General features: G+C 38.8%; 1 protein-coding gene across 1 annotated transcript; it reads right to left on the bottom strand.

The window, feature by feature from the left end:
• Nucleotides 1–492: 492 nt before the first annotated feature.
• Nucleotides 493–21,325, bottom strand: SUCLA2 (succinate-CoA ligase ADP-forming subunit beta). Its single transcript, XM_071551163.1, has 11 exons — nucleotides 21,190–21,325; nucleotides 19,614–19,797; nucleotides 10,664–10,763; nucleotides 10,299–10,461; nucleotides 7,548–7,676; nucleotides 6,991–7,129; nucleotides 5,439–5,600; nucleotides 5,215–5,357; nucleotides 2,779–2,899; nucleotides 2,410–2,498; nucleotides 493–1,306 (listed from the first exon to the last, which is right to left on the bottom strand). Exons 1-11 carry the CDS (start codon nucleotides 21,274–21,276, stop codon nucleotides 1,232–1,234), a joined length of 1,392 nt encoding a protein of 463 aa, XP_071407264.1. The 5' UTR covers nucleotides 21,277–21,325; the 3' UTR covers nucleotides 493–1,231.
• Nucleotides 21,326–22,828: the final 1,503 nt, after the last annotated feature.

Consider the following 22,828-nt stretch of genomic DNA (forward strand, 5'->3'; position numbering starts at 1 on the left):
CCCATCATAGACAAGGCTTCATTATTTTCAGATAAAACTACACTATCATTTACCAAGAAAATAACATTGTAAACAAAAACAGCCCATAGAATACAAACAAAAAATTAGTACTGAGCAAAAGGACCATCCTCCAAGTTCCATGTTCAATGTAATGACAAAATCAACAGCATTGAGGTTGTATTAATGGTTAATACTAGATTTGTAAGTAGAAGCAATATATCCCCCAAAAGCAATATTTTCCTGTGTATTTATATGTGTAGAGATCAGCTATGGACACTGAAGTACCATGTTATGTGCATGGTATCTGTCCAAGTTTTTCAACACAAGTTCATGTTGTTTTAATCACACAATGCATTTCAAGGAGGAAATAAATTAACATGTGTGCCACTATAATTTTAGTCCTAAAAAGCTTTCGCTTTGCTATCTTAAATTATGCTTTAATCCATGAGTATATGCCATTTTTAAGATGATACCATATAAAGAAAAAGCCAGTAGAAGATTTGGGAGATATTTTATTAATGTACAATTTTATTAGCAATGTACAATAGACATCTTAATTCTCTATGTATCCTGTCTCCTTGAAGTTTGGTAAATGCTTGTTCATATATAAAACTACACAACACTTTTTGTCAAGACTGGAAATTGGGAAAATCTAAGTGCTACAGTATATTTTGTAGTGATTTAACACGTTGTCCAGAAGAGTTACCACTTACTTCAGTGAACGACTTCTAAAAATATTTCTGATCAAGTTCAAATGCATCTGTTCATAAATAATGGTTGATTTGCTCATGTCCATTATACTGCTAAGTACAACTGTCTTCAACATAAAATACCGTTTCAATATATTTCTCCCCATGGACAACTAGATAATCCAGTCATATTTACTTTTAACAAAGGCTAATACAAATTTACAAGTAAAGTAACTTCGCAATTTATTCAGAATAATTATTTTTCAACCAGAAGCTTTACTTTGGACAATGCAGAAGTATATTGCAAGTGACATTCTGCAGCAAAAGCTGGAGGCTTGAGAATAACCACAAAGAAGGACTAAGTATCAGCAGTACACGCTTTTACAAGAATTCTGACCATTCTGAATGTTAACATTAAAGACCAGATACTTCAGATTGTGCGCCTGTCAATCAATACCTCCACACAAAAGAAAAATTAAAAATATCCCACAGAACACAGTATTTCAGAGAACATGTTAGACACTGGCATGACATTTCTCAGATCAAATTGGCAGCTGAAATTTAACATCCACCTGAGCTTGCTTTGCTAAGCTTACTATTTCAGACAGCTTCACCACCTGAAAAACAGAAAATAATTACTTAATTTCAAAACAATCCTAATTTGACTGAGCTGAATCAATCTTTTTAAACAATGTAATGCCAGAGAACCATCAGTAAGATCTTAAAGGGGGAGGGGAGAATGAGATTATTACTTAGTTCGGTATTTCTTAACCACTTTTAAACGAAAGGTAGTCAAGTCTTCTAGAAAACCTCTCATAGAATTAATAATGTCTGTTTCTCATAAACAGCCAAGTATCTTGATAAAATCCTACAAGTTTTAAATTTTATGTGCCACCTTGTTATCCTGGGAAGTGTTGGGGTACCCACTTACTCACTCCCTCAAGTCTATATATCTAGAACTATTTCTCCTCTGAGTTTTTGTTGTAAGCATTTCTGGATCTTACTTTGATACCTTATGGAGCCTCATATTCTCTTGCATAACAACTCTAAATCTCCTGAATTGTTTCCTGCTTAGAATGTAATGTTGTAACTAAGTGGTTCTGTAGGAAAAAAAAAGATTTAGGAATGTGTTTCCCCAAGATACAAAATCCACCAGATGCCTTCCAATTTTTTGCACATCAAAAATTTTCATCTTCACTGTTGTTACACTCTTCTAGTATGACTTGCTTATCCAAAAACAAAGCAAGGCAAAATACACAAAAGAAAAAGCCCACAATGAGGCTGAATGTCTGAATTTCTAATTATCTTATGAGGCAACAGGATGTTCAACTATAGTTTTAAACATGCACACTGAAATACAGGGGTCTATCAGAGGAAGTGTTACATTGCATTTTTCAGCCACCTCAATTTAAATATTTTCTCCAAATTAATAAAGCTAATCTCTTAGTCATTCCCCTGCCAAGGGGAGTGACTAATCTGATCATTGAGCTGGCTTTGGTTTGTGGGGTTTAATAGCTTCTGACTGCTTAGTTGTTCCCCTGACAAACTATGTACTTACTAATTTGTTAAAGGCCCTGATAATTTGTTCAGGCTCTGATAATAACAACTAGCACTATGATTTACCCTAAGCCACCTTTAGTTGACTGAATGGAGTTTCAACTTTTCAATACCCTGCAACAGATGTTATGTCCTGAAAAGAATATTCATAACCAACTCTTACCATTTTTGCAGCTTCATCCAAGTCATCACACGCAAGGATTTTGAGGCCACTAGCTGTTATTAAAGCTTTGGCATCATCAACTCGTGTACCTTAAAAAAAAACATAAAATGCCACTCATTGAACAGGAGAGTACTAGGGAGTACAGGAAGCCAGTTCAAAAGTTAGTGAATAAATCTAGCAGACATCTTTAGTAGTTTAAAAGCAGGAAGACTCTTAATTAACTTGCCAATCCTCATGATCTAAACTCAGGGTTTGCCTTATTTTTCCATAGACTTCAACTTACAGGCAACTTGCTACACAATATATAAGCTCAGTAACAGTTTTCAATATGGACAGAAATATATCCAAATATGTATGAACTACACTCACCTTGCAACCGTACCACAATAGGGATTTTTAGGTCCAAATCCTTTACAGCCATAACAATGCCTTGTGCTATAACATCACATCGCATAATGCCACCGAAAATATTTACCAGAATTGCCAGTACCTACAGATTCAATGACAACATTCACATTAAAAGTGGCCAGAGGCACATCAGATAAAACCACCACTCAGCCTTTCAGCCTAAGAAAAATTCAAGCTCTTTAAATGTATGAAGGGACTCTGCAAAAGACACAGAACATTTCTGTTCTAGATAATATCAGCAACAAAAGTACAGTTCTTTAAAGTACAGCATAACATACAGTTACTTCAGAACACTAAATTTGTCAACTACTTGTCTTTCCATTTCTACCAGTACTCCAGAAGAGGTACCTCCTGCACTGGTACCTCCACACACTGAAGAAGCTGCACTGAAGAACACAGAAAATTTTAAAAACTCATACACAAGACAGTGTTTGTACAGTTTACAGAACAGCTGGCATGCTTAGAGTTAAGCTATTTGAAATAAATTTTATTCAGGAGGACTAAGCCAGCAGTTAAGGGAAAGCCTTTTTCCTACTCAAGCAGTGGAAAGGAAGGGTAAAAAAATCAGTCATTGGTGAACAATGAAATAAAGCAGGAGACAAAATGGATAAAGTTTTGGAGGACAGAATAAGCTTAACAAGAAAAAACACTCCCATGCAACTGGTTAATAAACAGTAGCTCTCACTATTTTGCAATTAGACTTGTGCCATCGTTCTTGTTCCTGCTACAATATGGGCAGAAGCAACTTAGACTGACACTCCGATGGCTGCTCCAAACTACCCCTGAACTGAACCCTGAGTGCCAGCCAGAGTGCAGTCCATGACACCAGAGGGCTGCACTGCTCTTTGACCTTCAGCACCAGGAATCCCAGCTATAGTCATCATTTTCTGATAAAAGAGTAACCAACTGAAAGAGGGCAGAAAGGAAAAGTTGTATTAAGAAGCTTCTTTGGACACCCTCTGTCCATACATCAGCAGAGAACTGGCACTGCAAAAACTTGTCCCAAATGACCAACCCTCAGATTCTTACTTCTTTCTTCTCTTCTCTCTGTAATTCGGTGTTTTGTACCTGTGTCCCTCACTGTTCCCTCAATTTGCTAAAAGCATGTGAAGAAAGAACAAGTCTTATGAGGAGTGGCTGAGGGAGCTGGGTTGTTTAACCTGGAGAAAAGGAGGTTCAGGGGGATCATACTGCTCTCTAAAACTACCTGAAAGACAGCTGTAGCCAGGTGGGGGTTGGTCTTTTCTCACAAATGACAAGCACTAAGAGGAAATGGCTTCAAGTTGCACAAGGGGAGTTTTAGACTGGATATTGGGAAAAATTTCATCCTCAAAAGGGTTGTTAAGCATTGGCACAAGCTGTCAAGGGAAGTGGTTGAGTCACCAGCCTCAAAGTTATTTAAAGGACTTGTAGACATCGTCCTTAGGGTCATGGTAGATTTATGGTTGGACTCTATTTTAAAGGTCTTTTCTAATCTAAATGGTTCAATGATTCTAAGCAATCTTGGAGAGTGTGTAAGATCCTGCATTTGGTAATAAAAGTCTTTCCAATGACAAAGACTACGCTCTTCTGTAACATCACTCATTACTTGTTTCTGGCCCTTTCCAAAGATGAGCAAGCAGTGCCCAAAAATTCTGGTGTAAAAGTAGAACACCATTACCAGATCCTGCAAGTCACTCCCACCTTTTTCTGTTGCCCCTTTTCTAAAATTTTTCTTTCTTTTTAAAATGTCCCAAACTGCCAAGTTCCCACTGGGATAAGCACCTTTATGCAGACCATCACTCCAGTCTTCGCGTTATAGTAAAGCTCTTCTTCTAGTTTCAACTGATTTATTATTTTAATAAATAATAAACTGATAAACTTCTGATAAACTTTTAATAAGATGAAACATTAATGTCCCTCCAAGCCCATTACAAAGTTATTTTATCTTTCATTACATATAATCAGTACCTTAGAAACTTGTTTGTGCACAGCACAGAAAATATTCATCTCTACAACTCTATGCACAAAGCAGACCCAGCTGCAAAATGGATCCAAAAGAAAAAAGTGGAAACCCATCTGAATATTGCTTGCTGTTTAAATAGTGAGCAGTGGGAGTTTCCAACTCTGAGATTTCTGGAAAGATTCAAATACAACTGCAACTTCAACCAGAAGACACAAAACTTTCTACTCGGTACACAGCCAGAGAACCTACTTTTTAAAATGGGAAAAGATGCAATATGTTTTCAGGCCTCCTTCCTCTGCACTAAGATTAAGCTAACATCTCCAACTTTTTTCATTTCCAATTCATTTCTTACAGAAACATGTTTTCTGGAGAACATGCAATAAGCATGGTCTTCCAAATCACAGCCTATTTTACCACTGTGTAGGACCTTCATATGCCAACTCTTCCCTCACCTTTTTATCAGAGGTAATAAGCTTAAAGGCTTCTGTCACTTGCTGCACTGTAGCACCACCACCAACATCAAGGAAGTTTGCTGGAGTTCCGCCGTGAAGTTTAATTATATCCATTGTGGCCATAGCTAAACCAGCACCATTGACTATATGAGAATAGAGATAACATTTAGGAATTCAGTTTATAAATACATTAGGTCATTTAATATTCATTAAACAGAACATACCTAAGCAGCCTATGTTTCCATCCAATCCTATATAGTTGAGATCTGCTTTTGCAGCATCCTTGTCTCTTTGGTCTTCCTGTGTCCAATCCTGCATATCAAAGATTTTCTTCTGACGATAGGCTGAATTACTGTCAAAGTTTATCTTTGCATCCATGCACATCACTGAAAGGGGAAGAAAACCTCACAACTAATCATCATTTAATATTAGAACAACAGCTCAACTGCTACATGAATGTGTTAAAGTATGTTAAGTCAAACTTGGCAGCTAGGCCATGCAGTCCAAGCACAAAGTCTTCCAGAAAATATACACTTAGCACTGCAAGTAAATACAAGATTCTCTCCATTTTACCCACACAATCAGTTAAATACCTTTAATTGCACAAAAAGGGGAGTTAACTATTTCTTGAGACACTCTAAAACCAAAAAAGCTTACAACAAGCTGTTTGATAAATCTGGGCAAATTGTGCTTCAGTAATTAGCATTAAATTAATCTTTACAGCAGATCTCTGGTTTCAGGTTTTTTTAATCCCTTGTACTTTTTTGCTTTTAGATTAAATATCCATAGTGTGTGTGCATGCATGTAAGCACACAAAAGAAATACCAATGAAAAAAATGTCTGAGTTGGAAGAAAACACACAAAACTGAGTTTTACTTAGATAGAACAGGTGACGTGGAAAACCGGGAGTATTCTTTACATCAGAACAAGGTTTCTGTCTGTACAAATCTATCACTTCATTTCTATCCTTCACTACAAATTATATAAAAATGACAAGGCACAAGAAACAGATGGAAGAGACTGCTCCATGTTAATTCAAGCAGTATTATTAAAAGAAAATAAAACCAAAACACTGCCACAAAAACCCCAAGTAACAATAGAGTAATTACAAACTTTGATGAAAGAGCTACATTCATGTTTAAATTTAAAACTGTCATACCTGAGTTCAAGTACAAATATTCTTTACAGATTTCTTTTTTGTTGAGAGGGGAACTACCTGTGATTCAGTATTAAATAACTATTCTTCAATTATATATATGCTAAAAACTTGATAAAGACATTACTGAGTAGATCAATAATGTCTTTCAATACACCAAACATGAAACTCAGTCATTCACTTTTTCTGATGCCTGAATAGTAAAGGCAAGAGATTTCTAGGAGGTGCTACTATTCTGGTTACCTTTACAGCACCAATTTTGATACATGAGATGGCTCAAGTTCCAATTCAGGAATTTTGAACAGACCTAATTTCCAGGAATGCCTTATCCTGGATAGTCAGTCAAGAGTGGAAGATGTGTTCTTTAAAAAAAAAATTAAAAATTTGAAAAATTAAAAAAGGAAGCTACCTAAACTTAAAATCCTTCTTAGCCATTAAAAGCAGGTATCTACTACGTTTAGATTCTCAAATGTATATGCTTTATTAAATTTGGTTTTCACCATACCATGTTAAGGCTAAGTCCTCTTGCTGTAAACAGCTGAAGCTTTCACAATGCAAAGCAATCACAATTTACAAAAATGTCAAGGTGTTACGTGAAGAATATCAATAAGAAACATTACCAACTCCTGATGCATCTTCCACCATAGGATTTATTTCTATCATGGTAGCATCATATTTCAGAAAGAGATTATATAATTTGATCATATTTTCAGCTGCTTCATCCACCAGATTAGGAGGAAATCCCATTTTCTGGGCAAGCTGAAAGTAAAGATTGGTTATCAGTTAACTCACGTTAGAGGCTCAGTTTAGCTACTATTTCAGTGTCAATTGAATTTATAGATGTAGAACATGTCCCGTCTACTCAGGTTGTGGAGGGGGAAGTGACTCTTAGGTTTGGAAAGAGTGTTTTCAATACAAAACACTGCACTTACCCTAAAACAGAGCTAGTAAAAATTTATCATCATGTGTCTTTAGAAAGCCACATAAAAGATAGATACAGCACTTGCCATGTAGTTGTATTTATGCTATCACCTGAAAATACTTAAATATCTAATTCCAATCTGTTTCAAAAAAGGGTTTATGACAATTCAGCAGGTTGAATGCACACACATTTTACGAAATGTAGAAGCAACCCTCCCATCCTCAATAACGTGTACTTTTCCACATTAGCAATTACCCTAACAGCTTGCTCCTTTTTTATGCCTTCTACGATATCAATGGGTTCCTTAATTATCGCGTCAGGATTCTCTGCAGCAACATCCTCAATATTAACACCACCCTGAGAACTGCCTATCAGCACAGGACCCTAGAACAAAAAGGGGGAAAAAAAAAACATAAGTAATTTTATACCACACAATTGAAACTCGGGTCTTCCCATATGATACTTCACAGCAATAAAACCTTGCTTGTTAGAAATTTTTTTATTTGAGCTTTTTACTTGTATGCTCAGAAGAGAGTGTTACCATCTACTCAATACATCTATATAAAACCTTTTAACAATACTTTCTAAATTTTAAGGTGTATGTTGGATCCAATTACTTTTAAAAAGGAAAACTGCCACTTGTAAACACTGTAGCAGCAGAGCAATTAACGCAGACAGTTTTAAATTTTGCTAGAAAAATTCAACTTAGTAATCAGATGCATTTTATCTTTTAGGTTGTCACTAGAAAAAGAACAACCTTCTCCACTCACCCCTATGCAAACACAGATCAAACACTGGGCACTCATTTATTCATTCTGCCATGCTCCAACTCCATGGACAAATGTTGGTCTGCAGAATCCAGTGATAAATCCCTGCAAGCCACACCTGTTCAGCAGGACCACAACATCCAGTGGCTATGGCCACAACTTAAACTAAGGCATGGTGTTCTGACAAAACAATACTCAATCCTTCCATAATAAAAGAAATTTAAAAAACCAGAATTGATAGCATTTGCAGCAGTTTGGGGTTTTTTAAAGCTATCTAAATCAGGATAATCTAAATAAAGGACTCACTATCACAGAACTTATAAAATCTCTCCTCCAGTTCACAGTAAAGACACACATCTATCACCCCAACCTACCATCCCTTATCACCACTCATGCATGGAATATGACCATGAGTGTACTAAGGCATGGATGTACTTATCAGGAGAGATCTTACACATTAAGTAACCTTATAACTGTTGACAATTACAGAAATGTGACCCCAGTTCAGAGAACATGCTTAATAACCACACCACTCCCCTCCCATTACCATCCTTCCAAATGGAAACAGATAGCCGGCAAATTGTCCTGCAACTAATAACAAGGTTCAACACAATGAACACTTCTGGGCATTCATATCTTGAATGGTCAGGAAGCCACAAATGCATCGTAAAATAACTCATCATTCTACAGAACTGACCAATGTGAACAATTTTGCTTAAAGCATAAACACCTGTTGGTGAATAATATCCAACTCATCAACTTTCAGTTTCAGCTATTTTAGTCTTTCCACCCCCCTCCCTTAAAGGAAGAGGTTTGAAACATCAGGAATAAACACTGTGTGCTATTCAATCTTCACAATTCCCTCTTTTGAAAGGCATTTCCTCATCATAAGTGCCCTATACAAGTTACAGCAATTACAAGCACATTTAAAAACATGACTTATGAGTCAGCAGTAAAAACAAAGCACACTCCTATCAAAAGGCAATAGCCCACACAGTATACTCAATATGCACTAATATGATTTATTTTTTATACAAGAGCAAGAACAACTCAGGAAAACATTTCCTTTCTTTAGCTAATTTGCTTAAATTGGTTACAGTAAATTTTATTTCTATAAAGATTCTTGCTTACTGCTTACACAATTTTAAGTCTAAAATCTGTTAATTTATGGCATTTTAACGCCACCTTGTGGTAAATCTCGGGTGTGCACAGTAATGCAGACATTTCACTCTTCCCTGCCCTATTACAGTAAATACCTGCATGAAGGTGCCCAAGCCCTATAATTGTACTAAAATCCAACACAACTGACACTTTCCTATCAAAAAGAACACTACAGAGGATAAGAACAAATACAAAATTTAATTCCTAATACTGCTACAAAAGCAAGTAAGACTAGTTTTCTAATTCCTCCACAGAAAATTATTTCATATTCATGCCAGAAATACTCCTCTAATTACCAAAGCCAGTGCTTCTGCAAACTCATAAGAATCTGAACAGATAAAAACCAATTTTTGTTAAGCTTCAGAAAATAAAGTTCCAGGATCTGTTTTAGCCTGGCTTCATTAAAATGATTTACCAATTTATGCTCTATGCTCCACAATAGAATACTTCTCTGTCAGAAAACATTGACCCATGTCAGGAATCAGAAAAGACTATGGTTTAGATGTTCCTGAAAGCTCTGAAGGCAGATCTCTATGCCCAAATCTTTTTCCAGTTCCTGAAAGCTACCAGCACTCTCAAAATCAAGGGACACACCCACACACGTCTAGGAACCTCCACATGCTGGAGAAAAAGTATGTCTGATTTATGCAGGACCATTTGCTCTTCCACAACACTTCTACTTACGTTGTTCCTCACACTTAAATAGTGTGTACGTGCACATACACACATACAGAACTTAGTTTAAAAATACAGCTAATACAGGCATATGGTAGGTAAGTGCAAATTAAAAAAAATAAAATAACCCCCTCACTCCATCCATCTCCCCTTCAGCCACATAACTCTGAACTTCAGTTAGGACTACCCATATAAATCCTGCAACTTTAAATTGTAGCATTACATCTCTAAAGCACTTAAAAACTAAGGCAATCATTTAGTCAGAGATACTAGAAACCAAAATTTAGCTCATGTATATTTTTGATTTTCAAACACAAGTGAACAGTAAACAATTTCGTTGATTTTTTTAAAAATTCAGTTAAAACAAGTTAACTAGCTTACTTCTATTTCTAATATTACTCACTTGAAAAGACCTTTCCATTGTTATTGCAAAATAGTATTCTCTCCTGGGATATCTGCGCTCACAGATAAATACTTGATTGCATATCCTGCCCTTTTCTCCTGTCTGCTTGGTAAACAACTTCTTTCCAATCATTTTGGAGGAGATATCTTTCGCTTCCTCTGGACTAGAATAAAAGAAGCTCAGAATGTGACACGGAAACTGCTGGAAAACAGAAGTGGCATTAAAAAAATCTTATCTAATTTTTGTAATATTAGAGTTAAGAATTAAAACACTTGTTTTAAAGAAAGCAATAGGTTCAATCCCTAATATGATACCTTTTTTCCACCCGTTTTTCCACTCGGTTGAATAATTTAGAAACAACTTACGAAAAAACTATTTTCACTCCTCCTTTGAGGCCACCTTCAAATGTTCCTTTTCCTCTACCCCCAGCTAAAACTTGTGCTTTTACCACAAGATCCTTTGTACCTAGAACAAAAGAAAACCCAAAAATTTGTCATTTGTGACTATTAAACAAATTGCCCCAGGTAGAATAATAAAGGCTGCTTTAATTTTATACCCCCTTCTCTACCCCCACCATTCAAAACACAAACATGTGAATTGAAGACTGTTTTGTAACTCACACAGATTATTCCAAAAATCTCAATCCACAAATTGCAGCTTTAATCTGTTCTGTGAACAAACCTTGCTCAGTTAGTATTCAAAAGTGTTGGTACTTTGAGTGTTCTGATACATCTTTAACAAGTTTGAATCACAAATGATTAGGCACGTAGTAAGAAATGGTTATTATCTCACAGAATATTAACACAGTGAAACAGAATATCTGAAACATCATTATCCAAGATTTTCCTTAATCAAGTACAAACACCCTGTATCTGTAACCACTATCCTCCCAGCAATGATATGTAACTATAGCACTTACCCAGGTCAGCTTGCAGGTCTGCTATGGCTTCCTTTCAGCAGAGCACTAAAGCATAAGCTTGAGTGCTTTGCAGAAGTCGGAGGCCTAAAGAAATCCACTATTTTTCCAACAGCAGGCAAAGTAAGCCCCTCAGTTGGTTTTAACTGTTTAAAAATCTTTCACAAAATATTCTTCTAGGTAGGGGAGACTGCATTTGGGTTTTAAAAGTATGAAAATATAATAAAAATTAAACTGGGAAGTGTCATTGAAAGATAAAAAAGAAAAATGTTCAAGTCATTTAAGGTGATAAAGGAAGAAAAACAAAGTCCTGAGTTATTATTCTAGTTCACTTACACAGAGTACAGAGAGCAATAGATAGGAAGATGTTAAGAGCCACCCCATTCACATTGTTTCAGCACATTCCATCTTTTCTCATGCTACCATTAGTTGAGCCACTTTGGTCTTTCTGAGCAAAGAACTTGCTGTTTCTCTTGGATGTGAAAAGGGAACCATGGAAAAGCATAAGAAAAATCACTCAAGCAAAAAGTCAATACACACACTGAGGAAGATTATGGCAGACACAAAGAAGTTGTGTTGATTCCTATTTTGACCTAATTCCTGCCTGGATAAGTAAAATTAAACTTGCACAATATCACAAACCAGGGAGGCTATCAGCAAGGGGAGTACTCAAGTTACTACTCTCAACCAGCTACTTGCTGATTTTACTTCTTGGCTGCCAACCTAACAACAGATCTCTGAATTCACAACTGATTTAAAGCTCCTTTTTTCACATGAAGCATTATAAACACGCAAATATATTTCAACTTATCACAGCCTCTGATTCTAACATTCAATTCAGTTCCTGAGGATAACTTTTTTCACAGCTACCACATACTGACAATTGAGTAAGTTAACATACTTTACAGAATCCACAGAAGATTTAAGTTCCATTACTCCAGGTACCAAGTCTACTTTAGGAAACACCACCTCATGTATGAATAAGATTGTAAGTAGCGGCTTCATGGACAAATGAAGCCACACACTTCAACATGCGAGCTTGAAGCTCCTTCCATTTGAAAACAATTTATTGTATATACAAGGAGCAGGACTTCTCAGTGTTAGTATAAAAGAGAGGAAAACACTTTTTTATCTGTGAAGAAGTTAAAAAAACCCCACCACCTCATACACTTCTTCCCTTGCTTATAGAGGATCTACCTACGCTCCTTCACAAGGATCTGAAGGGACTTAAATAGTTAAGATTTACTATATTCACAGCATTATTTTACTATTTTGTGGTTTCCATGGAAGATCCGACAATGTTTCAGAACTAATATCCTTATCAATCAAGACTAAAAGATTTAACTTACAGTCCACTAGTAAGTTCAGAAGAGAGGGTCCTATTTCTCCATCCTACTTTTCATTTCCTACACTAAGTCCAGAAGATAACTTCTCAGTAGTGACAGGTTTTTTTCAGGAAAGCCATGAAGTTCACCCACAGGCATCTCTTTGTAATGATTATTCCTCCTAGCAATAAAGACCAGAATTTGAATAAGTCAAAACTAGATCCCAACTAATGGTCCAGTAAGATCTCAGCTGGAATATCACATTTAGCTCTGAGCACAGAAGTTTTTAAAATGAGAAAGACTGGCAACTAGGATGACCACTGAAATGAAGAGATACCCTTAAAAGAAGAGGCTGAATGTGCTTAGCACTTCTTTCAATATACCAAAGGAGAAGAAAGCAAGAACATGATTACAGTCTTCAGCCATAACTGCGAAGGACAGAACTAGAACACACAACTATGATGTGACTCTTGGGCATGGTCCTTTGCAGGGCTAGGAGTGGACTCGATGATCCTTGTTGGTTCCTTTCCAATTTCGCATATTCTCTGATTCTGTGAACTACATGTCCATCATTTATTCTGGTTTCTGCTCTACACCAGCCAAAACCAAAAGCCACCTACCTAGGGAAGTCAGTTTTAAAAAGGTGTAAGAAAAAAAGATCTTAATACAAAACATAATGAAGTCTGTCAGGAGACATGAAGGAAGAACAGAGGAGTCAAAAGAAACTGGGTGATGTTCCCTGTGATATTCCAAGACAACAAATATGAATGGTGAAGGATAATGAGGGACAATGGACTACAGAAAATAGGCAGGCTAAGAATTGCCCTAAATAGTATTTCTTTTGTCCTTAGGCAGAGTATTGGGCTAAACACATCACTGCCCTGATCTCATAAGATATTTCTTAAACATTTCACTACTATGCATTATTACACTTTGTCAACATTTAGACATCTGAAAAAAAGTGTGAGAAAAACAACTTTTAACTTTTCACAATCAATTTGGCCATAACATCACTGGACTATTCCTTATGCAACAACTGTGCAATTAAATGAGCAGGATACTAATGACTTGCAAATTGTTGTCCTACAGCACTCCAAGCAAGCTAGCTGCTTGATTGCATAAACACATAACACTTCAGGGTTTATTTCACCAGCTATGTTTACAAGCAATTAAGCCTCACAGATGTACCTGAAACAAAATTTAAGATAATATGTCCCCAGAAGACCATAACTTAACCCATCATGCAGAAAGTTCATTGTTCAATAAACATTTTTTCCCACAGCTCCTATACAAAATGCCCCTAAAACTAGAGGACAGAAATGTTTGGTCATATGCCGCATTTGCAGTGTCACAGCTGCAGCACGGCCACACATATCTGACACAACAAAGAACTGCTGATACACGGTAACACAAGGAAAAAAATTGGAAACCAGCAGCCACCACAGTTTTCTACTCAATATCAACAGCTGTGCCTTTGTGTTTTGCTTACACGGCTCTGAAATATTGCTGGGCTTTTGTTTCAATAAAATCTAACAGTTTCTGCCCTAGAGCAGGTACCCACACACAACCAGGACAGTTTATGCCAGAACACACAATGCCACTGAAGTCCTATCCTGTCTTCTGTCTTCAGCTTTTCACTCCAGTGTTCGTTCTTGTGCCAGCATTAGCATTTGTGCACTCATGCCTCGAAGCAGGTCAGAAGAGTGGTTCCCTGAAGGCAAAAGCTCATGGAGTGGACAGTACTTTTGCAGGCTTATACGCCATGTGACACACATGCACAGGGACATTTCAGCCAGCAGGACTGCAGCTTTACAGCAGCAGTAACAAACTGCAAAGCCTTCACACAGTGCACTAGAACATCAGTCCAGATACTGCCCCAGGCAAACAAGCTACAGGCAAGGCACAAATCTCAGAACAAGCATTTGTTAAGCATCACATTCCATGTTAATGATAGTCAGCACTAAATGCACATATAAGTAAAACAGCCTGAAAAAAAAGTCAGGAAATGTTTATAAATTAAAGAGTAGATACCAATGAGGACATGTGTCTGAAATGAACAGAACACTAACTTAGCACTAATGCATTCAAGACAACAAAAATCTATACACTGCTAACACTACAGGTTTCACCTTCAACAGTCACTTATTAACTAGATAGTGAAAGAGTTATACAGTCAGGAAACAACAGGAAATTAATTTCTATCAATACTAATATTTATTTATTGGAAGGAGTAATTTCTGATTCCATAACCAAAGCTTTCAAACTGGGAGAAAGGTCTCTTTCCGCTTTCACACACGCATTGATCTATGTAAAATACAACCTTCAAATACACTTATTAAGAGGCAAGAAGGCTTCCATTGCATCTCTGACGTTTTCCATGATGCAAGTATAAAGTCTGATGATTAGGGCAGACAAACTTATTAAAATGGTCTGCTTTACAGGTTTCCATTCAGGCTTTGGTCACATTGAATTAATAGCCACTTCTCTGCCCAGGACTAACTGTAGCAGCAGTACTGCATTCCACGTATTCCAGACACCATCATGATAACCATGCAAGCCCAATGTATTCTGACAAGACAGACATCAGGAAAAGGCAGTCACAGATGAGTAACACAAGTGCCAATCAAATTCTCAACTACCATTCAACTGCAAACTTATCTGGGAGAGAGACAGAGACATAGAACTTTTGCCTCAGTTTGTGTTTCCAAGTTCCTGTACCAGAAAAAGTATGTCTCCATTTATAACCCAAACTAATTTTTTTTTTGTTGCACAGTAACAATAAAAACTCTTATGTTTAAACAATATAGTTGTATTTACTGGCATTAGGAAGCAAAAAGATGGGCTTGTAACTAAGAACAGAAGTGTCAACATAAATAATATGTTGTCTCAACAGAGGCAGAGAATCTCTTCAGGGTATACTGTCTCTGTGTTGTTAGTAAGTTATTTAGAATTTTAACTTCAAAATTACATTTTTTCAGCATTTGAAATTTTTGAGTGTTAGAAGACTCATTTCATGCAAATCAAAAGTATGACAACAAAAGTAATTATGTGCCAGGAATCTTCATAGTTTCACTAAAAGGACCATACCAGTCAGGAGAGCAAACAAGATGTTTTGCTATTACAAAATACTTTCTACACAAATATTTCCTGACATTAAACAACCACATCAACTTCGTCATGAACTTACAAGACAGGTTTGGTTTTGGCAACAGCTTAAGTCAAGCAACTAAAACAGAGAGGTCAAAATTTTAATCTACTGGTTCATTTTAATTAGTGAATTATCATCAACATGTTTTAGTATTTTAACTTCAAAGGAGTGAAATGCTTCAGAAGAAGGGAAAAGCTGAAGCAAAATTTAAGTATCAGATGATAAAAAGGTAATATTAGCCAGAATTTAAGTAAATGTTTGGCTTAGACTACTACCTACTACTGCTGGTTATCTAGAGATTTTGACCAGGTAAGTAGGAACATAATTGCACAATTTTTTTTAACACCTGTGGGATTTCCGCACAATTTTGCCGCCTTAGATCAACATCCATGTCCTGCAGCACCTGAATAAATGCTCTGGAGTTTCAGACTCTACAGACAACCTAAAAGACATCAGATAACATAGTCAGCAGGTAACTGACCACCAACAGGGAAAACTGATAATAACAAAACAACCAAAAAATACTAGGAACAAAATCTAGACATGAACTTTTAACAAATAAAAAACCCCAACAACTTAAGCACAGATGAGCAAGGAAGGTGTGGCACACACTTGGGAAGAAAACATCACAGCTTTTGTGCCACAGTGCCTGGAACAACTTTCTTCTGAAGAGCTAATAAAGAACAAGCTAGCACTTTACCCAAGAAAATTATTTCACACAATGTACTAAACTTTGATTTCTGACTAAATCAAGCCCGAGGTAAAAAATTCCATTTACAAATGAACCCAGTTTTACACATTACTTTGGGGTATTTTTTAACAGATACAGGTTGTATGCTTAAACAATGGATGGAAAAATAAATGACATCAGAAAAAACCTCAGAGGTTTTAATAACATTGAAAAGAACTTAAGAGGTCTGAAAAAAACCAGCTATTAATCACAGAACTGTCAGCAGGAATACAGCCAAGCCAATTATTGGAGTCATTCCATAGAAAGCATACCAAAAATAGAATATTTGTTATAAACCACACAGATATGGAGCTGCACTAGATCTCTAACACTGCAACAGCAAAAGGAGCAAACTCCCTTGCTTTCAGTCTCCTTGCAAGAACTCTGAGGTAGAAAAGTGAAATGTTATGCACTCAGTTTCTCAACACCTCCTATTCTGTACAGCTTTTTGTTTTACTAAAATTTGACGGTCTGCAGTGAACATAAAGCTGTGGGATTCACTATCTGAAAATCCAACAAAACTCCTAAAACACAAAAGCTGCTTCAAGATATTAAAAACTTGAAAAGTCCTACTTCTCAAATCATCGTAAGCAAATATAAACTATGAAAGAAAAGCAGGCTTTGCTACAGGCATACAGTATGTCACTCCCACACAACTAGTGGAAGGTGTCAGGAAGGATCAAAATCTCAGTCACAGCAATACATACACTTTCATTGGTGCTGTCTTAACAAAGAGCAATGTTATACATTTCAAATAGTGTGTTCTGCTGAGCTATCTGCTATCACATTGATAAAGCATCTGTTCCTCAAGAAATAGTCTTTAGGTCCATTAGTCATGTTTTGATAACAAACACATATCAGCTTCTGAATCAGCACTGGTCACAGTGCTAGCTGGAATGCACAGATGGCTGAGAGCAAACCATAAACTTGGAGGCAGCCATCAAGACACACTGCAGCCTCTTATCAACACTCTGGAATAGAACTTAGCTCATCTTTTCAAAATTTGAGGGAGATGCTCGTGTAACAGTGATTCAGCTACAGCCAGAAGCCAACTATGATATTTTCCGTTAACAGTAAGTTTGTATTTGTTATACACTGGATAAAAAGTTACCATATCTAAGTGAAGTATTTGCAAAAGAAATCCAACACCAAACTCAACCTTTAGTCAGAAATCTGCTCTGTGTAAATTTATCAGGAGTATGTAGTTCAGCACTAGGGACACAGAGCAAAGAGTATTACCAACTACCTTTGTAACAGTCTAGAAGAACACCTGAAAAACCAGTTTAACATTCAAGAAGAAATAAAAAATAATTTTCTATCTACTGGCAACACAACAAAAAATACCAATGAGCAGGTAGGCAAAAAAGTGAGTCTTTCATTCTGCTAGAGACTCAGTTTGTTTGGGGTTTTTTTGTTGTTTTTTTAAGTACATACTAAATGAAAACTAGTGGATAAATAGTGACAATAACAAAGAAAATCAAAACAATGGAGCAAAGGATAATCTGTCATCACTCAAAATAAGTTCTGGACATGTTCAAGCAATGCCTCAAAAATTTCAAGTTCCTTCAGTGTGTTCTTCCTTTTGGGAAGTCTTGCCTTCCTCATTTCAGCCATAATGTCAAATACACAAAGTATTTGTATATTTTGTCAAATGCAACAAAGTATTTGGCTGTCAACCAGAAGCCCTGAATTCCTTTACTAAAGGATCCTAACACTGCACAACTTCATTTTCCTCAAGAAATTGCCCAGAGTGACATTTTCCAGATAAGAGGCATACCTATGACATCACATGGATGACACAGAGCTGTAAACCAGCAGTTGGACATACCTTACTTTGCCATAGGATTCCCCTCCAAATAAGGAGCAAAACAAAGGAATCCTGACCTATGAGTTTCTGGGCTGTTGATTAAGGAGTCATAGACCAAGACTGTCCCATTTGCCACCAGCAAGATCTGTGCAGATATTAAAGTAGAGCAAAGGGGTATGCCTGATTTGTGAAGTTCTGATCATGCTACTACAACCTCACCCTTAACAGAAGGCAATGGTCTGAATTTTAAACCATTCTCAGATGTATTTGGAATCTTCCGTCCATATTAATAAAATTATTATAATTCTGTATCATTTACTCTTTAAGAGAAACAAGATAAAGAAGGCAGGCAGACAATACCTGAATTTCTGGGACATCAGATCAGAAGGAAAAGCAGCTTTTCAACTACTTTTTACATTACAAAGCAGCATAACTTGCTCTAGAAGAAAAATTACCTTCTTTTTCAGATCTCAATTCTTGCATTAAAACTACACATGAAACTGAAATGGATCTAACAAAACCTATAACCTCAGGAATCATTACAACTGTATCCATCTGGAGGTGAATAGAGATTTGGGCATGTATATAGGAGTGAAATATGACAAGCTATATCCTTCATTAAAACTCTGTGACAAGCCTACTACATTTTTCCAGGGGGGAAAAAACCCTAAACTTTAAACTAAAAAACAATGTAAACAAATCAACCATCCAAAAAATCCCCACCTATTAGTGTCTCACGCAATAGAAGCTGACTTCTATATTACATCCAAATTAAACCAAAAAAATCTACTTGGACACATAGTACATGAAGTGGCAAATTAGTAGGCAGAATCAAGTCCAAACTAAAGCTCAGCCTAAATGAAGTGTTTAAGCACCAGGCAAATGAGATTGGACACCTTTTCACCAGCAATCCAGGAATTTAGAGTATAAGCACAAGTCACCAAAGTTACCCCCTCCTGTATGAAGTAGCTGCATTCTGCCAGAAAAGTGCACTCACAAAGGGAAATGATTTTACTCTTCTTCCGCAGCCTAAAGGTAAAGGTAAGCATGTTTTACATCTTCTGTTCTCTGTGGCATCTTGTCACCACCACTGAAGCTTTTTACACAAGATTTCATCTAACCTTGATTGAAAGTAGAAAGAAATCCAGGATTTGCACAGAGTGTTTTACTCATCTCAAAGAAGTTTAGGTAGTTATATTAGTCTAGGCTAATACAATTTATACATGACCTATTCCTTCTCAACAAGGAGCTTGCTTCACAGGAAAGGCTCTCTTTAAGAGAAGGCATATTCAGAACTCCAACCAATGTCGTACCAGGACAGATAGACAAAGTAGTTACACCTTGTATCAATCCCATGCCTATCTGTATATGTTCTCTTTAATGTTATACCTATTTCTTTTGCTATTTTGTAAGCTTCCTCTGGCGTCTTGGCAACCACTCCATGCGGAACAGAAATGCCAGCCTCCTTCAACAGTCCCATGCTCAGGTATTCATGGAGTGATAGCCTCCTCTGCTGCTGTTGTTGCACCTGAAATCCATGATTGTTGAGTATCCCTGGACCTCCAGCAAGTGTCTGAAGGAAAACAAAAAAAATACAAAAAAAAAAGTAAAAAAGAACATGACTATTGTGAAAAACTGCCCTCTTTGTTTAGGTTAAAAAAAGGCTACATATTAAATGAGTACAGTTCAGTGGACCAATACAAACACCTGAACACTTAATCCTACCTTTCATATTAGTCATTCATGTCCAGTCAGGTACTGGGTTTTGGAGGTTTTATTGGGCAGTGGGAAAGAGCTGGCAAAGCTGCCAGCACTGACAAGGACTGGCAGGGTTAAAACACCCTTGAGTATTCAGTTAGCATTTAAGTACTTTAAGGAAAACACACCTGTAAGGAAAAGAACCTCAAGGAATTTCAGAAGCATTTCGTAACACGAAAATTAGTAACAACAAAAGTAAAAAAATGTTTTCTGTTTTCGTACTTCACTACACAGGAACAAGACCTTAATTTTTTACACACATGAAACAGCAAGAACACTGAATTTAGCTAATCCATGAACACAGATTAGTACCAAAAGATTCACAGCAAAAGGACGAAAAAGCAAACTTGGATACAAAAAAACCTTTTGCATTTATTTTTATCTTTTTCTAGTGTGCACCATTGGCACAAGCACCGCAAAAATCAGCCTGTATTAGAGCTTGATTTTAAGGTTTTGTTTCACTTCACATAAGCAAGCAGACAACACAAGAGCTTTTACTACGGCATTCCAAGTTGGCGAATCGACAGGCTCTATTTAACCTCCAAAGGATTCCTCCTGCAAGCAGGAGGCCCTTTCCTTGGCACGGAATCCAAGGGAGAAGCGCCGAGTGACCGCCAGCCAGGAGGCTGCGCGTAACACGAGAGGGGCGCTCACAGCGACCTTCCCCGTACGTGGCAGGAGGAGAAAGTGGCACCGAGTGTCACACAGTGTCACATAACGTGGCAGGAGGAGAAGGTGGCACCGAGTGTCACACAGTGTCACATACACACACTGCAGCCCCCGAACGCTTTCCCTTGCGCCGCCTGCCAGAGGTGCTGCAGCCAAAACCAAGCGCGCAGTGGCATTCACAGGGACCAAGCAGAGGCTGGCGGGGATGAGAGTTAGAAGAGGTGAAGTGGCACGGCGTGACCCCTCCTATGGGCAAGGTGACGGCGGAGATGTAAACACTGGGTTTTCCAAGCAGGTTAGGGGAGCGGGGCGCTGAAAAGGGATGTAAAGGGAACCATGCCGGGAAGAGCTGCCACAAGCAAGAGGGTAAACACAGCAGGACAGGGCAGGGCAGGACGGCGGCGGCAGTGGAGTGAGACGGCCGCTCCTGCCGTCGGCGCTCCTCAGGGAGCGACCACAACCGCGACCCCGGCCCAGCCCTGCCTCGGCCCCGGCTCCGCATGCCCGCCCTCCCCCACTCTCCGAGCCGCCGCCGTACCTTCGCCGCGGCGGAGCCCAGCGCGGCGCGGAGACCACTGCCCCTCAGCCCGGCCGACGCCCGGCTGCAGATCATGGAGGCCGCCATGGCCGAGCCCCTTCGCCCTCGGGCGCCGCCGGCAGCGCGCACGCGCCGCGCGGGCGGGGCAGGAAGCGCCTCGCGCCAATGTTCCCCCACCCCCATCCCCCCCTCCCCAACCCCCGGCCTGAGGGAGAAGCGGCTCCGCCCCGCCCGGCCCTGCCCCCTGCCTCGTGTTTTCCCGGGATTCTGGTTTTAATAAAGGTTGTTTTTTCTCACGAGGATCCTAAAAAGGGGTTGCAATCCACCGACATGGTTCCCGCCGCGTCGGCCTCGGCTGGCGCTGCCTGTGCCGAATGGGAGGAGAGGGGCACAGCTCCTCTCTGGCCACCTCGCCCCACCGGCACAGCTTCAGAATGGAAAATTTTCCAGTATTTTTACTCTGAGGATTTTTTTCCTATTTCAGGGTATTTTCATGCAACAACTCAAACGCACCCATCACTCATCCTCATCACCTCATCCCTGTCTATAACTACCTGAAGGGAAGTTATAGACAGGTGGGGGTTGGTCTCTTCTCCCAGGCACTCAGCAATAGGACAAGAGGGCATGGGCTCAAGCTCTGCCAGGGGAAATTTAAGTTGGAGATCAGAAAAAAAATTCTTTACAGAGAGAGTAATCAGGCATTGGAATGGCCTGCCCAGAGAGGTGGTGGATTCCCCATCCCTGGAGGTTTTTAAACTGAGATTGGCTGTGGCACTGAGTGCCGTGATCTGGTAAATGGACTGGAGTTGGACCAAGAGTTGAACTTGATGATCTTGGAGGTCTTTTCCAACCCAATCGATTCTATGATTCTATGACTCTTTGATAGGACAAGAGGGAAGGGGTTTAAATTGAAAGAGGGCAGGTTTATATTGGGTTTTACAAAGAAATCCTTTGCTGTGAGGGTGGTGAGGCCCTGGCACAGGCTGCCCACAGAAGCTGTGGACGCCCCATCCCTGGAAGTGTTCAAGGCCATATTGGATGGGCTCTGGGCAACCTGGTCTAGTGGAAGGTGTCCCTGCCCAGGACAGAGGGCTTGGAACGAGATGATCCTTCAGATGATCCTTAAGGTCCTTCCAACGCAAACCATTTTATGACTCTGTGACCGAAGTCTCAGTATTTCTAGGTGTTTTGCAGCCCATACCAGGTCTCTCCCCCACCCCATGCCAAAAACCCCATTTGTGCCTCACGCAGCTCCAAGCTGTGCCTTCCCCTCTGCAATTCAGGGTCTGTACCTCGGTGGCCTTCAGTTAGTCACTGAGAAATTGCATCTCCACAGAAACCAGTGACCAGACCTTGTGATTCACAAGGAGGTGAAGCTTTTTGCTCTAAAATAAAACAGTAACTGGGAAAAGAGTGTATGTGTATGTGTATGCCCAGACTTTGCAAATGCAGATTTGGGCAGGGCTCTCCCCACGTGCCCTTCCAGCCTGCGCAGTGGATTTTTTACGTGAGGCACAGCGTGCGCAGAACTGGTCCCACCGTTTCAGTCCTGAGGTCCATCTGCCACAGCCGAGCGAGCTTGGACAGTGACAGGGAAGTCCCTGGGACTGTCACAGCACCCGGTACTAACCGGGGCTGA

The sequence above is a fragment of the Pithys albifrons genome, chromosome 1, assembly GCF_047495875.1.
Source record: "Pithys albifrons albifrons isolate INPA30051 chromosome 1, PitAlb_v1, whole genome shotgun sequence".
Lineage (NCBI taxonomy): Eukaryota > Metazoa > Chordata > Aves > Passeriformes > Thamnophilidae > Pithys > Pithys albifrons.

What these genes read in the sequence shown, in the direction of transcription:
- SUCLA2 (XM_071551163.1), bottom strand. Translation starts at nt 21,276, where the DNA reads ATGGCGGCCTCCATGATCTGCAGCCGGGCGTCGGCCGGGCTGAGGGGC. An exon ending in CAATGGAAAGGTCTTTTCAA is followed by an intron (nt 7,677 to 10,298) that starts GTGAGTAATATT and finishes TTTTTGTTCTAG; the next exon opens with GGTCCTGTGCTGATAGGCAG. An exon ending in AAAAGGAGCAAGCTGTTAGG is followed by an intron (nt 7,130 to 7,547) that starts GTAATTGCTAAT and finishes CTTTACTTTCAG; the next exon opens with CTTGCCCAGAAAATGGGATT.